This window comes from Terrapene carolina, unplaced genomic scaffold (assembly GCF_002925995.2).
Source record: "Terrapene carolina triunguis isolate 2854851 unplaced genomic scaffold, T_m_triunguis-2.0 Scaffold22968, whole genome shotgun sequence".
Taxonomy (NCBI): domain Eukaryota; kingdom Metazoa; phylum Chordata; order Testudines; family Emydidae; genus Terrapene; species Terrapene triunguis.
This window is the reverse complement of record NW_020687319.1, coordinates 1-14,875: the sequence shown is the minus strand read 5'-3', so window position 1 is coordinate 14,875 and position 14,875 is coordinate 1. Positions and strand designations below refer to the sequence as shown.

General features: G+C 41.3%; 1 protein-coding gene across 1 annotated transcript; it reads left to right on the top strand.

Annotated features, from left to right (window-relative positions):
• The first annotated feature begins 365 nt into the window (after positions 1 to 365).
• On the top strand, positions 366 to 10,084 carry LOC112107729 (uricase-like). Its single transcript, XM_024201568.1, has 7 exons — positions 366 to 605; positions 1,836 to 1,952; positions 2,078 to 2,156; positions 5,934 to 6,120; positions 6,776 to 6,899; positions 7,349 to 7,432; positions 10,004 to 10,084. The coding sequence occupies exons 1-7, from the start codon at positions 366 to 368 to the stop codon at positions 10,082 to 10,084; spliced, it is 912 nt and encodes a 303-aa protein (XP_024057336.1).
• The last annotated feature ends 4,791 nt before the right edge of the window (positions 10,085 to 14,875 follow it).

The following is a 14,875-nucleotide window of genomic DNA, read 5'->3' as shown; positions in this document are numbered from 1 at the left end:
GGTACATCAGTCCTAATATCTGTAGTGGTATGTTATATCTCCTTTTGTCAAACAGAACATTTGTTCCACACTACAGACAGATTACCTGGGGTGTTTGTACAGTGCCCAACGCAAGAGAGCCCACAATAGCTGAGGTCTTTAGGCACTGCTGCAATATAAATGTTGAATACACTAATAATAGTATCTTCTTAAAATGTTTCCTTTCTTCCTGCCAAGATTTCACACCTTCGCCATTACTTATTTTAATTATCATAGGTAACTACAAAAATAAAAATATCACCATTTATTGATAAAGAAACAGGTGTTTGATCCAGCTAAGCCAGACTCTGGCTTCCATTGTAACTGGGATCTCCACTGAGTAGAAAATGTATGTGTTCTTATTGCAGAATGAAGATCTGGAAATCTTAAATTCTGAATATGGAAAGAACATGATTAAGCTTCTTCGCATTAGAAGAGATGGCAAGAAACACTGCATTAAAGAAGTGGAGGCTTGTGTACATCTTAGACTGGATTCTGTCAACGAGTACTCGCAGGGAGACAATTCTGCTGTTATCCCTACTGACACCATGAAGAACGCTGTCATTGCTTTGGCAAAATGCAACGGGGTATTCTTTTAAGCTCTTCTACTTAGTATTGTACAGATTGGTATTTGTGATGTTGTCCTGGAATTTATTTGGAAGTAGTCATTGTACTTACTTTTCTGTTGTCATTATACATCAAACCATCCTCCCTCCCCTTTCACTGTCCTGTCCTGTCCCCTTCCAAAGCTCATCCAGTTCCATAAGCTCTTCTCTAGGCAAAAGGTGAAGAGAGTTTGGGTGAGATCAAAATGCCTTTCATTTGTTTTTCTTCCTCTGTCTGCTTTCCAGTTTGGCACTGAGGTTCCCTTCAAGATTTTGAACTGGGTTTTTTCTTTTTCCAGTACTAATTCTTTATACAGAACACACACTTTCTCATCTGGTATTTGGTGCACAAATGTGAATAATCTATATTTTATATATTGAAGACATTTTTAGGCTTGGCTGACCTCTCTTATCATGAATATTTTTTGCATTTGATCAGGCCAGATCCCCTGTGTCTGATACCCCTGAACTTTGGAAAAGTATGAAACCAATTCTGGATATAAATATTGGAATTTGGACCCCTCTTTAGTTTTTGGACAGACTTTTGTCTGATAAAGCCAGCACTGTTTTCACACCTGTCTTCGGGTACCTTTGTAATAGGACAGCTGGTGCACTCTTTAATAAAATAATAAATAATAATAATAATACCTAGCTCTTATATAGTGCTTTCCATCAGTAGATCGCAAAGTGCTTTACAAAGAAGGTAAGTATCACTACCCGCAGTTTAGTTTCATCAGCTAGTCTTTTAATGTCCTAATTCTATATAGCCTAATTATGTCATACTATGTACCAAGTTCTCAGTCCAATTAATGAAATCCCATCTTTAGCTTTTATCCTTGTTCAGTTCTTATTATTGAATCAGAGCACCCACCCAGAGTGTTTTGACATTATATCTTCTAAGGGTCAGGTTCTAGTAGTGACTTTTTTCAATCCAGTGATTCCAGCTTGCTCTGTCCTTTCCTTGATGTGAGTCCTACTTTATGTAAGGCATAAGGGATCTCTGACAAAATATGACTTTTTAGCTCCTATTGCAATTTAGAGTGCATTTTGCTCAGGTGTTTGACAGACATTGTCTTTATATACCCAGAACTGAATGGCATTCATATTGGCCACAAAATCCATTTTTATCCACAACATTTACAGTGATCTGGACCTGTATGCCAATATACATTATGTAACTGGTGCCCTCTAAGATGTTATTTGTTTTCTTAGATTGAAACTATAGAACAATTTGCCCTGGATATTTGCAATTACTTCATTTCCTCATATTGTCATGTGGTGTACGTCAAGGCGTATATTCAAGAGGCACCATGGCGGCGTGTAGAACAGGTATATAAAAATGCTAGTATAATGCAGTACATATATTCTGGATAATTGTTTCTCTCAGTTCATTTTTTAAAAGTTATACTACAGTGCACTGCAGTTTTACTTACATGTGTGTTTTTAATCTGTAGAATGGAGTTCCCCATGCCCATTCCTTTATCTTTGTTCCTGAAGGAATTCGCTTTTGTGAAGTTGAACAGTGTCAGGATGGTGAGTAAATAATTTATAATTTTCCAGCAGCATCATTACTTCTTCCTTAATGTCTCTATTGATTCAAAACAGACAGGTTTAGGGATACTAGCAGGAGTTAAAGGGCTTAGGACACAGTCAAAGGTTCCTTGTAGCACTAAAACAAAGAAAGCGGCACATAAAAAGTTTTTACTATGGATCTGATCCTGTGTCCTTGTTCACAGAATCATGGGTGAGCAAGTAATGTGGGATCCAGACTTCTATTTATAGAGTTCTCCTAAACACATAATAATTACAATTGTTCACAAAGCACTAATACTTCATAAACTGACAGGACTTAATTGTCTTCTGAAAATAAGCTGCTTAAACTAATACACTGTAGTATAGCCTACAATTTGACTATTGGTATTACACTAACAGTCAATATTCATCCAAAGACAGAAAATTTAAGTCCAACTGCCTAGTTTCCATTAACACTGCAAAGCCCCATGGATAAGCCCTGGCTTTATTTTTAAAAAGATGCAATTTCAGCATTACAAATCAGGCCCAACTGTCAGAAGGACCTCAGCCTAACCTCTAAAATTGCACCCATACCTCTGTGCAAGCAATTTTTCATGTGTAAACATTCAAATGTGTGCGTGCAAATGCTGTATTTCTTGCATAACCAAAACGTCCATTGACTTCCGTCAGAGTTTTGGAATGCTTAAGAAATGCAGGATTTAAGGCTGTATTTGAATATGTCAATTAGGATATTATGTGTCTGACTACTAATCTGAATGTATAAATTCCAGTTCACTGCTGTGACTGCCAACAAGAGTGCCAGTAAGAGCCAAATGTGTTGGTATTTTAGGTGATATGGAGATGTAATGCTGGGAATTGGACTGAAATCACTATAGTGTAAAGCACAATGGGACTACAGTTTCTAGGCACTACTCTGATACAAATACTAACAACAGACTCCTTAACTACAGAACAACCACCACCAGATAGTAGCAACCCTTAATTGCCGATGACTGAGGCAGGATTCAAACTTGTAACCTAGAGATAAAAGGCTCTGTAGCCCATTACCAATCCTATGAAACATCCAATCTCCTTCCTGTTTTACAGTTTTGTTAGACCTGGAAAGAAATTGGCCATGCTGCTACCAGGGGCTTTTCTTGCGGCCACAGCCTCCTGGGCGTTCTGTCCAATCTAGTGGCACCAAAACTACTGACACAGAGAGAGAGAGGGAGAGAGAGAGAGAGAGAGAGATTAACGAGTTTGCTCTACAGCCTTAGCTAACAGCCATATGGCTTTTAACTCATGCTGTAGAAGCTCATGCACTAAGCTCCAGAGGCCCCAGGTTCGATCCCGCCTGCCGACAACCGGGGTCTGTTAGTATTACAAGTGGGGGCTCGTCCAGGATTTTAACTGGGAAGTCTCTGAAGCTCAGGACACGCTTCCTCAGCTAGGGGAAGTATGTAACCCTCCTGAGTGTGGTGTTCTGTCCCATCTAGTGGCACCAAGCCCACGGGAGAGAGTAATAGTAATAGCATAAAATAGGATATTGATAAACATTGCATAGGAGCTCAGACATTATTGTAATGAGTTTAAGATGATAGATAATTTGAAAATCACTGAGATAGAATAAAAATAGACCTCATGATTAGAACAGGTGAGATATTATTTTTATTCAAAAAATGTCAAATCATAGTAAAACAAACAAACAACCCCCCCCCCCAAAAAAACGACACAAAAACATATTTTTGTTTTTCTGCAAAAATGGTGCAACAAAATCTCAGTATTTTATGTGGAGCACAAACAGTTTTCATGAAAAATGTTGTTTGGTTGAAAACTCAATTATCTGTCAAAAACAGTTTTGATGGAAAACTTCCAACCATCCCCTACTCACAATGCCATTTTTACACAATCATTTTTCAGAGTGTAAGCACCCTTCAAAGACTATACCCCATTGCCATTGCCCTGAGCCATCCAGTCCCTACCAGCAGAAAGAAATTTATCCTTATCTGGTTTAGAAGAACAGACTCCCTTTTGGACCTGTAGCGTCTCAGTTTTGGAGACATCTTGGTGTAGTTTCAAGGTTGGTGTCGCATGCTTTACATATGTCATATTGCTATGTATGTGGGGCATGTGCTTCTCCAGGGCTTAAAAAAATGAAATACCTCTCAACTGTCACTAGTGATAATTCTTAAGTATCTTAGGGTATGTCTACACTACCCTCCGGATCGGCGGGCAGCGATCGATCCAGCGGGGATCGATTTATCGCGTCTAGTCTAGATGCGATAAATCAACCCCTGAGCGCTCTCCTGTTGACTCCTGTACAGACGCTCCCCGGGTTATGCAAACACGACTTACGCAAATCCGCACTTACAGAAAAAGTTTCGTAAGTTCCCTAAGCTTCTCCCCCCCCCCCCCGCACGTAATTGTCGGGTATACGTCCCCGTTTTACGCAAAATTCAACTTACACAAGGCATTCCAGAATGGAATGCTTGCGTAAGTCAGGGAGCGTCTGTACTCTAGCACCGCGAGAGGTGCAGGCAGAGTCGATGGGGGAGCGGCAGCAGTCGACACACCACCGTGAAGACACCACAGTAAGTCAATCTAAGTACGTTGACTTCAGCTACGTTATTCACGTAGCTGATGTTGCGTAACTTAGATCGATTCCCCCCCCCCCAGTGTGGACCAGGGCTAAATGGAAAGCCTTATGACAGATCAACCATTCAAACCTGAAAGAGGTTTAATTGTTACCTGAGATCAAACAAACAACTAGCTTCTCTTGCTCAGAAAAATCTTAGTCCTATAGTGAAACAAAACATAATCAAAAGGATTAGACATCTGAAACATCCCAGGGTGGTCACAGACTCATAGACTTTAAGGCCAGAAGGGATGATCATGATAATCTAGTCTGATCTCCTGCAGATTGCAGGCCCATAGAACCTCACCTACCCACTCCTGTAGCAGGCCCATAAACTCTGGCTGAGTTACTGAAGTCCTGAAATTATCAGTTAGATCCTGAGCATGCGGAGGCCTGGGAAAGAATTCTCTGTAGTAACTCAGAGCCCTCCCCTCTAGTGTCCCATGTCTGGTCATTGGAGATATTTGCTAATAGCAGTTGCAGATGGGCCATATGCCGTTGCAAGCAATGCCATCATACCTTCCACTCCCTATACTTCTGAAGTGCAGTCTTAAAACAAGTTAGGTTTTTTGCCCTCACTACACCGCTTGGAAAGCACTGACGGTTAGAAACCTTCATCAAATTTCAAACCTAAACTTGTTCTTGTCCAATTTATATCCATTGCACTAACATTGGCCCTTAACTTAAATAACTCATCTCCCTCCCTGGTGTTTATCCCTCTGATGTATTTATAAAGAGCAATCATATCTCCCTTCATCCTTTGTTTTGTTAGGCTAAACAAGCCAAACTCCTTAAGTTTCCTCTCATTCAAAAAATCTTCTCAAATTAAAAAGTCAAGAAATCTGGGTGGTATTAAGATAGGTATGATCTTCTTATTGACTTTAATGGGGCTTGGATCAGGAGCGTGTCTCTCCTTAGAGGAAGGGCTTAGCACCTTTCAGGATCAAATGCTAACTTCTAAAGTTTAGAAGTTGGATATCAGCTACCTAAGTGTGTGTAGAAAATAATTTTTAACAATACCTAAGTATCACACAAATACATACAATTGCAGCTTGGGGTGACTGCTGTATGGCTATGGAACTGACCTCTCCCCCGCCAAAGAGTTCCCGTCTTCCTGCATGAATAGGAGCTCACCTTTTCTTTCTGATATTTTTGGATCACAGGCTGTCCACTTATTTCTTCTGGAATTAAAGATCTGAAACTTAAGAAAGCAACACAGTCTGGCTTTGAAGGCTTCCACAGGGACAAATACACCACACTGCCTGAGACGACCGACAGGGTTTTAAGTGCAGAACTATTCTGCAAGTGGTGCTATGGCGAGTACCAAGATATTGACTTTGACTGTGTATGGTACGTACTGAATTGAATTGTCTGCTGGCAAATGTATTATCCTAGACTCCCTCTAAAGAAACAAACCAAAAACCTTCCACGTGCAGTAGGCACTGCACAGACCGTGCCCAAAAAGCAACCGCAGTTCGCTTTTTGTTACAATTAAAACTGCCTTATTTAAATTCTCTGGGCCTGATTTTCACAGCTGCTGGGCACCCACAGCTCCCATTGACTTCAGCTGAAGTTGTGAGTGTTCAAGTGTTTCTGAAAATAAGGCTCTGAGTGGTAGATTGTCAGATGGTGTAAACTGGCGTAGCTCCAATGTGGAGTTGTGTCAATTTACACCAGCTGATGATCTGGACTGAGCAGTTTGTATTTGAATCCAGAGCACCTCCGCAAAATATGAAGTTGCATCAAATTTGTTAAATACCTTAAATAAAATGCTTATTTGCAGAATTGTAAGATTGGGGGTAGGAAGGCTGGGGAGAAATTGGGGGAAGTGGCAGGGGAGTGGGCTTAGTATAAACCTTGTGTTATATCTGGTGTTAGGAAGATGCAGAAAACTACAATAATAACCAAACAAAATATTAGAGAGAAAAAAAGACAAGCATAACAGCAATTAATAAAATGCTTCATCGGTAATTTTAGATCTTTACTTTCATACAATATTTTTAAGGGATATTGTTCACGAGAGTGTCCTTGAGGCATTTTCTGGGCCACCTGACTGTGGGGAATACTCACCCTCTTACCAGAAGACTGTCAATGATATTCAGATGCTCATCCTGGCAAGAGTTCCTCAGGTATCTTTTTCACCATTTAATATTTAGCTCATAAAATAAATACAGTCGTGCGGTCCACTGAGAAGCTCAGGCAGAGCCCATGTGAGTTATATGTTAATTGGTCTAGATAAACTAAGTAAAACATGAAACTGCCTGAAGACGCAGCTAGCCAGTTTTGAAAACTGAGAATGCACACAAAATACCAACCCGGTGAGGTGCAGAGCACTTCCTGTCAAGATAATGGGAGTGAAGGGCACTCAGCACTTCACAGGAGTAGGCTCAGAAAGAAAAGGAAAAAATGCTACAGAATAATGTTCAAGTGTTTCTAAAATGGGTCTATTTTATCCTCTCCACTCCCCTTCCTTTTGTGATCGTTCAATTGTTTTTCTTTACAACTAATGAAAAATTTATTAGATTGTCATGTTTGAAAGTAGCGTGACCAATTGTGGACACCATTTTTATGGTTTCAGATAGAGGAGACTGAAATCATCTTGAACAACATTCACTATTTTGTCACAGACTTGAAGAAACTGGGATTGACCAATGAAAAGGAGGTGAGGAGATGTTTAAAATATTAAACGTACAGAATCATCTAAAAAACTCAATCCACTGCAACAGGCACAGTACCCAGATAACGTCTGTACAATAGAATTAAGGGATCAATCATCACAATATGAGGCTAAGGGTGGGGAAAGGGAAGTGTCTCTGTCCCTGTCCCATAAAGTTCAATCTCTTCTCACTTATACTGCTGTAAATTGAAAGTAAAGCCATTGAGGTCAGCAAGCCAATTCTTGACCCCAGTGTGGCTCATTTGTACTGCTCTGGTCTTGCAAAGGGGCTATAAAAAATAGTTTAACTGGCTTCCTATGCATTCCCTCGGGTGATGTAGGGCCAGTGTATTGACTGGTGAAGGAAAGGGGGTGTGGTCAGAGCACTGCAGTATTAACTGATATGTCTCAAAATGCAGTTATAAACAAGGAATCTTGACTGAGTGGGTCTGTTTCTGGTGGAGTCCCACAGATTTCGGTTCTTGGCCTTACACTATTTAACAGTTTTATCAATGACTTGGAAGAAAACATAAAATCACCACTGATAGTTTCCAGATGATTCAAAAATTGGGGGAATTGCAAATAATGAAGAGGACAGAATACTAATTCAGAGTGATCTGGATCACTTGGTAAACTGGGCGCAAGCAAAAAATATGCATTTTAATACGACTAAACATAAATGTATACATCTAGGAACAAATAATGTAGGAAATATTTACAGGATGGGGGATTCCTGAGAAGCAATGTCTCTGAAAAAGATTTGGTGGTTGTGGTGGATAATCAGCTGAACATGAGCTCTCAGTGCGACACTGTGGCCAAAAGAGCTAATGCAAGCCTGGGATGCCTAAACAGGGGAATCTTGAGTAGTAGAGAAGTTATATTTAATAGGCAGCAGGTTTAAAACAAACAAAAGGAAGTATTTCTTCACACAATGCATAGTCAACCTGTGGAACTCTTTGCCAGAGAATATTGTGAAGGCCAAGACTAACAAAGGGTTCAAAAAAGAATTAGATAAATTCATGGAGGATAGGTCCATCAATGTCTATTAGCCAGGATGGGCAGGGGTGGTGTCCCTAACCTCTGTTTGCCAGAAGCTGGGAATGGGCGACAGGGGATGGATCACTTGATGATTACCTGTTCTGTTCATTCCCTCTGAAGCACCTGGCATTGGCCACCATTGGAAGACAGGATATTGGGCTAGATGGACCTTTGGTCTGAGCCAGTATGGCCATTCTTATGTTCTTACATTACCTCTGTGTTTGGCAGTGGTGTGACCACTGCTGGAATGCTGTGTCCAGTTCTAGTGCCCATAATTAAAGAAGGATGATGATAAATTGGGGAGGGTTCCTAAAAGAGCCGTGAGAATTATTAAAGGATTAGAAAACATGCCTTAAAGAGAGAGGCCATGTCTACACATACAGGACTGCGGTGGTGCAACTGCGCCGCTGCAGCGCATCTGGTGAAGATGCTCTATGCCAAAGGGAGAGAGCTCTCCCATCAGCATACTAAAACCTCCATGAACAGCAGAAACGATGTCGGCATGGCTTATTCACACCCCTGAGCGACATAAATTATGCCGACATAAGCTGTAGTGTAGACATACCCATGGACTCAAAGAGCTCAATCTATTTATCTTAACAAAGACAAAGTTAAGTGGTGACTTGATTACAGTCTACAAGTATTTACATAGGAAACAAATATTTAATAGTGGGCTCTTCAGTCTAGCAGAGAAAGGTATAACACAACCCCATGGCTAGAAGTTGAAGCTAGACAAATTCAGACTGGAAATAAGGTATAAATTTATAACAGTGAGGGTAATTAACCATAGGAACAATTTACTAAGGGACATGGTGGATTCTCCATTGCTGACAATTGTTAAATCAAGATTGGATGTTTTTCGAAAAGATCTGCTCTAGGAATTATTTTGGGGAAGTGCTACGGCCTGTGTTATACAGGAGGTCAGACTAGATTATCACAATGGTCCCTTCTTGTCTTGGTATCTATGAATTTTTTCCAGAACTCAACAGCTGCCAGAACACCCCTCTGATATTTTGTTGCAGCTGGGAACAAGTTAGAACTGGGCACAACTCACGAATTTTGCGCGGAGCAAGGATGGAAAGTGGTGTAAAACATTTATACACCTTTCCCACAGTGGCTCTTGTGCTGCCCAGGTCCAGCTGAGGAGCTGACCTGATGAAGTTACACTGATGCAAACTGGGTATAAGTGAGAAGATAATCAGGCTATTTGATTTTATGATTGCCACTTTTGATAGAGGAATGGATTAGTCTTCCCTTGTTCTCTGTTCTCCTCAGGTCTGAATCCCGTTCCCTCACTACTCTTATCCTGGCATCCTTTGAATAGCCAGGATAGGTCTGCTCCTGCTCCCATTTAAGTCCATAGCAAATGTCCCAATTGACTTCAATAACGTCAGGAATAGTTCCTGTGGGCTTGATCTTATGATGGGTTGAGTGCCCTCAGGTTCTAATGAATATTGATTTTAGTTCTATGATACCTCTGAAGCTAACGGATACTCCAGCTGGAGAAGAGTTATTTATGTGTATGTCATTTATGTTCAGGTTCTGATCCCAGTGGACACTCCCTATGGTTCTTTTACATGCGTACTCCGTAGGAAGAAGTGCTTAGAAGAACAAGCCTAAAATACAAGAGATGAGAAGCAATGTCAGTGAATTGGATGGATGTTTCAACAGGGGACAAACTAAACATTTGGGCTCCATTCACACATATAAGATGAATTTACCATGTGGCTTTCGTTTCAGAATGTATCCATTCCACTCATTGATCTTTTTGTATATTGCCTGATCTGGGCCTCCACAAATTACAGAGATTGGGATTTTGAAAGGAGCCTAAGGAATTCAGATTTCCAAATCCCATTGAATCTCCATAGGATTTGTGTACATAATTCTCTTGGGCTCCTTTGAAAATCCCAGCAAGAAATATTAAAATCAGTTCATTAGAAAAGAACTATTTTCAGGTGTATGATGAAAGTTTCAGTTAACCAGTTAATGTCTCTAATCCTAAATAGGTTCTATAAATTATTATTTATTAATGTTTGTGCATTAATGCATTGTATTAACAAAATTAATGTATAATCACATTAGGTGGTGTAAACTGGCATGACTTCAGTGGATTACACTAATTTACACAGCCGAGGGTCTGGTTCAATATTGTAAATTTAATAAGGCAGAATTATTACTTGTATTTCCAATGCAAATTAAAATGGACCCAGCTTTCTTCAAGAAGCAAATGATGAAATAAAACAAAATTCTACCTACCTATATATTATATCTTCTTTACAATATTAATAGTACAGATGTGGACTAATTTCTATGTAAGTATTCCGTTTACACAGTTGCCACATTATTGCTAATCAAATAAACAGCTGTGGGGAGGGGATTATGCAGCTGTATAATTACTTTTGTGTTAATCACTGAAATGTTTAAAGGTATTGGGCTATCTCTGTGGGGTTCTTGAAATCTTCTTCTTTAATTTCATTTGTCGTTACTTTTGAGCAGGCAGGAGGCAGGAGTCAATCCAAGAAGTGAGCTATTGCTTTTTTGGGGAAAAAATAGGCATATTGTTTAAAATATTTAGTTACTCCAGGACATAGCTTTGAGCAAAGATATTAAATAGCAAAATCAGCTAATCTTATTCCTACATGTTCACAACTTGCAACTAACACATGCACAACATAAATCTTGCTCAACTCCAGTCATCTTGTAAGTGCTACTTTTAGTTTCCAAGGCCAGGATTTTAAAAGCAATTTAATGACAGGAGCTTAAATTCAGTGGGATTTCTGCCTAAATCTCTTAGGCATGCTTGAAAATCTCATCCCAAAAGACATTGCGCATTATACTTCTCATTCAATACATTTAGACTTATTTTTCCCTACTGGATCTGATCATGTGCTTTGGGTAGCAATAAAAATTGGGGAACACATCCTGAATTGGGTGCTTGGGAAACTGAGGTTGCTTGCAACATAGGAGCATTTCTCTCTCTCTCTTTTGCACAAAAGAATTCAGCTGCTTGCCTTAAAATCACATGAAATTGGAGGACAGCCATTGCTCATCACCATATGTCACCTCCTTAAAGACAATAGGACTAATTACACCAAGGGATGAATTTGTTCCAGATGTGCAGTTATTTGCCTGAACTGCTCACTAGTTGACCTGACTAGTTTGGTCTGTAGTACTTTTAGCTCTGTGTTGGGACATTCCTTTCTTCTTTCTGTGAAGTTTATTGTATTACACTTGAGAGTTTCAGATCTTTACTATTCTTCTGCATTATAATTTAATGACTGCATGGGCTTTTAGTGTATCTATGTAACTTCTAAGGGGAAAATAAAATGCAAAGTTAAAAAAAAGCTGATTATTGGCCATTTATTCAATGAGAGATGAGGCCATATGGATCTCATTCAAATGAATACATACTAGATAATATTACTAACATTAATTTTAGACCATTCCCAGAAAAGATGATCCACCTCTCCTATTTGAGAAAAAAAGCTGAGGGATCCTCCTGAACATTTCATTACCACCTCGTCCTAGGTTAAACAGGTAATTTATTGTCTGTGGACAGCCTGCTCATTGCTATTAGACTAACTTAATGGAAGAAATAACGCAGGAAGAAAACAACAAAATCCCTATTCAGACTTCCTATTGATTCTGAACACACATCATTACTCACGCCAGGCAGTGTCTCTAGAACGCTGTAGCTGTGCAGATTAGCTCAGATTTGTAAAGGTATTGAAGCAGTGCTCTGCTCATAGCTGCAAGGCCTAAGAGCCAGATTTTTAAAGGTATTTGGGTGCCTAACTCTCACTGATTTCAATGGCAGTTAAGCACCTACATACTAGGGCTGTTGATTAATCGCAGTTAACTCACGCGATTAACTAAAAAAAAATTGCGAGCACTGTACACTTTGTATTCTGTGTTGTAATTGAAATCAATATATTTGAAAGTGTAGAAAACATCCACAAATATTTAAATAAATGGTATTCTATTATTAACAGTGTGTTTAATCGCGATAAATTTTTTAAATTGCTTGACAGCCCTACTAAATACCTTTAAAAATCCATTCTTAGACCTTGCCCTGAGGAGCAGAGAAAAATCTGGGCCTAAGTGACTTAGAAGACTAAGACTAAGACTAAGTTTCATTTTTAAAAGTGACTAGGGCCTGGTCTACACTATGAGTTTAGGTCGACTTTAGCCGCGTTAAATCGAATTAAGCCTGGACACGTTCACACAACGAAGCCCTTTCTTTCGACTTAAAGGGCCCTTTAAACCGGTTTCTTTACTCCACCTCCGACGAGGGGATTAGCGATAAAATCGGCCTTAGGGGGTCGGAATCGGGGTAGTGTGGACGGAATTCGACGTTATTGGCCTCCGGGAGCTATCCCACAGTGCTTCATTGTGACCGCTCTGGACAGCACTCTCAACTCAGATGCACTGGCCAGGTAGACAGGAAAAGCCCCGCGAACGTTTGAATTTCATTTCCTGTTTGCTCAGCGTGGAGAGCACAGGTGACCACGCAGAGCTCATCAGCACAGGTAACCGTGATGGAGTCCCAGGATCGCAAAAGAGCTCCAGCATGGACAGAACGGGAGGTACGGGATCTGCTCACCATATGGGGAGATGAATCAGTGCTGGCCGAACTCCGAAGCACTAAACGAAATGGCAAAATATTAGAAAAGGTCTCCAAGGCCATGAAGGAAAGAGGCCATAACAGGGACGCACAGCAGTGGCGCGTGAAAATTAAGGAGCTAAGGCAAGCCTACCACAAAGCCAGAGAAGCAAATGGAAGGTCCGGGGCTGAGCCGCAAACATGCCGCTTCTACGCGGAGCTGCATGCCATTCTAGGGGGTGCAGCCACCACTACCCCAACTGTGTGCTATGACTCCCTCACTGGAGAAACACACAGGGAAGAGGGTTCGAAAGAAGAGGATGGAGGAAATGTAGATAGCTCACAGCCGCAAGGAAGCGGAGAAACCGGTTTCCCCAACAGCCAGGATATGTTTGTCGCCCGGGACCTGGAACCAGTAACCCACGAACTCACCGAAGACCCTGAGAGCACACAGGGGACCTCTGGTGAGTGTACCTTTGTAAAAAGCAAGCGTGTTTAATGATTAATGATTAATTTGCCCTGGCAATCGCGGCCAGTACAACTACTGGAAAAGTCTGTTAACGTGTATGGGGATGGAGCGGAAATCCTCCAGGGACATCTCCAGAAAGCTCTCCTTCATGTACTCCCAAAGCCTTTGCAAAAGGTTTCTGGGGAGGGCTGCCTTATCCCGTCCGCCGTGGTAGGACACTTTACCACGCCAGGCCAGTAGCACGTAGTCTGGAATCATTGCATAACAAAGCATGGCAGCGTATGGTCCCGGTGTTTGCTGGCATGCAGACAACATCCATTCCTGATCGCTCTTTGTTATCCTCAGGAGAGTGATATCATTCACATTCACCTGGTTGAAATGGGGCAATTTTATTAAGGGGACATTCAGAGGTGCCCATTCCTGCTCTGCTGAACAGAAATATTCCCCGCTGTTAGCCACGCGGTAGGGGGAGGGGTGAAGTGATCATCCCAGAGAATTGGGTGTGGGGGAGGGGAATTAGTTGGGTTTGTGCTGCATGTTAACCCTGAAACCGCAGCCCCTCCTTTTACATTGCAAACCCATTTTAAATGGCCAACCCAACGGGTGCTTGGTATGGGAAATGAGAGCACTACTGTTTGAAACCATTCCCACATGTTAAGAAGGTTAAAAAAGCCAAAAGACTGTGTCTTACCATGGCTGCCTGCAAGCTGAAATCTGTGGCCTGGCACTGCGTGAGTGATCTCTCACACCAAACCGGCAGGCCCTCAATATAAGAGGAAAAATGCGACCTTGTAACGAAAGCACATGTGCTGTGTAATGTGAACAGCAAAATTTAACGTGAAAGAGTGTACCCATTGTTCTCTAAAATGTGTTGTTTTTTTTAACCACCTCTCCCTTCTCCTCCACCAGCTGCAAATGTTTCTCCTTCACAGAGGCTAGTGAAGATTAGAAAGAGAAAGCGAAGGACACGTGATGACATGTTTACAGAACTACAGATGTCCTCCCACGCTGACAGAGCACAGCAGAATGCGTGGAGGCAGTCAATGACTGATTATAGAAAAGCCCAATATGAACGAGAGGAGAGGTGGCGTGCTGAATCGCGGGATGAACAGAGCAAGTTGCGGGCTGAAGATGATAGGTGGCGTCAGCTTGCAGACAGAAGGCAAGAGTCGATGCTCCGGCTGCTGGAGCATCAAACTGATATGCTCCAGCGTATGGTTGAGCTGCAGGAAAGGCAGCAGGAGCAGAGACCGCCGCTACAGCCCCTGTGTAACCAACAGCCCTCCTCCCCAAGTTCCATAGCCTCCTCACCCAGACGCCCAAGACCACGGTGGGGGGG

Coding starts and splice junctions, on each gene's coding strand:
- LOC112107729 (XM_024201568.1), top strand. CDS start 366: ATGTATGTGTTCTTATTGCAGAATGAAGATCTGGAAATCTTAAATTCT. Junction 606..1,835: donor CTTTGGCAAAATGCAACGGG/GTATTCTTTTAA, acceptor TTGTTTTCTTAG/ATTGAAACTATAGAACAATT. Junction 6,900..7,348: donor TCCTGGCAAGAGTTCCTCAG/GTATCTTTTTCA, acceptor TTATGGTTTCAG/ATAGAGGAGACTGAAATCAT.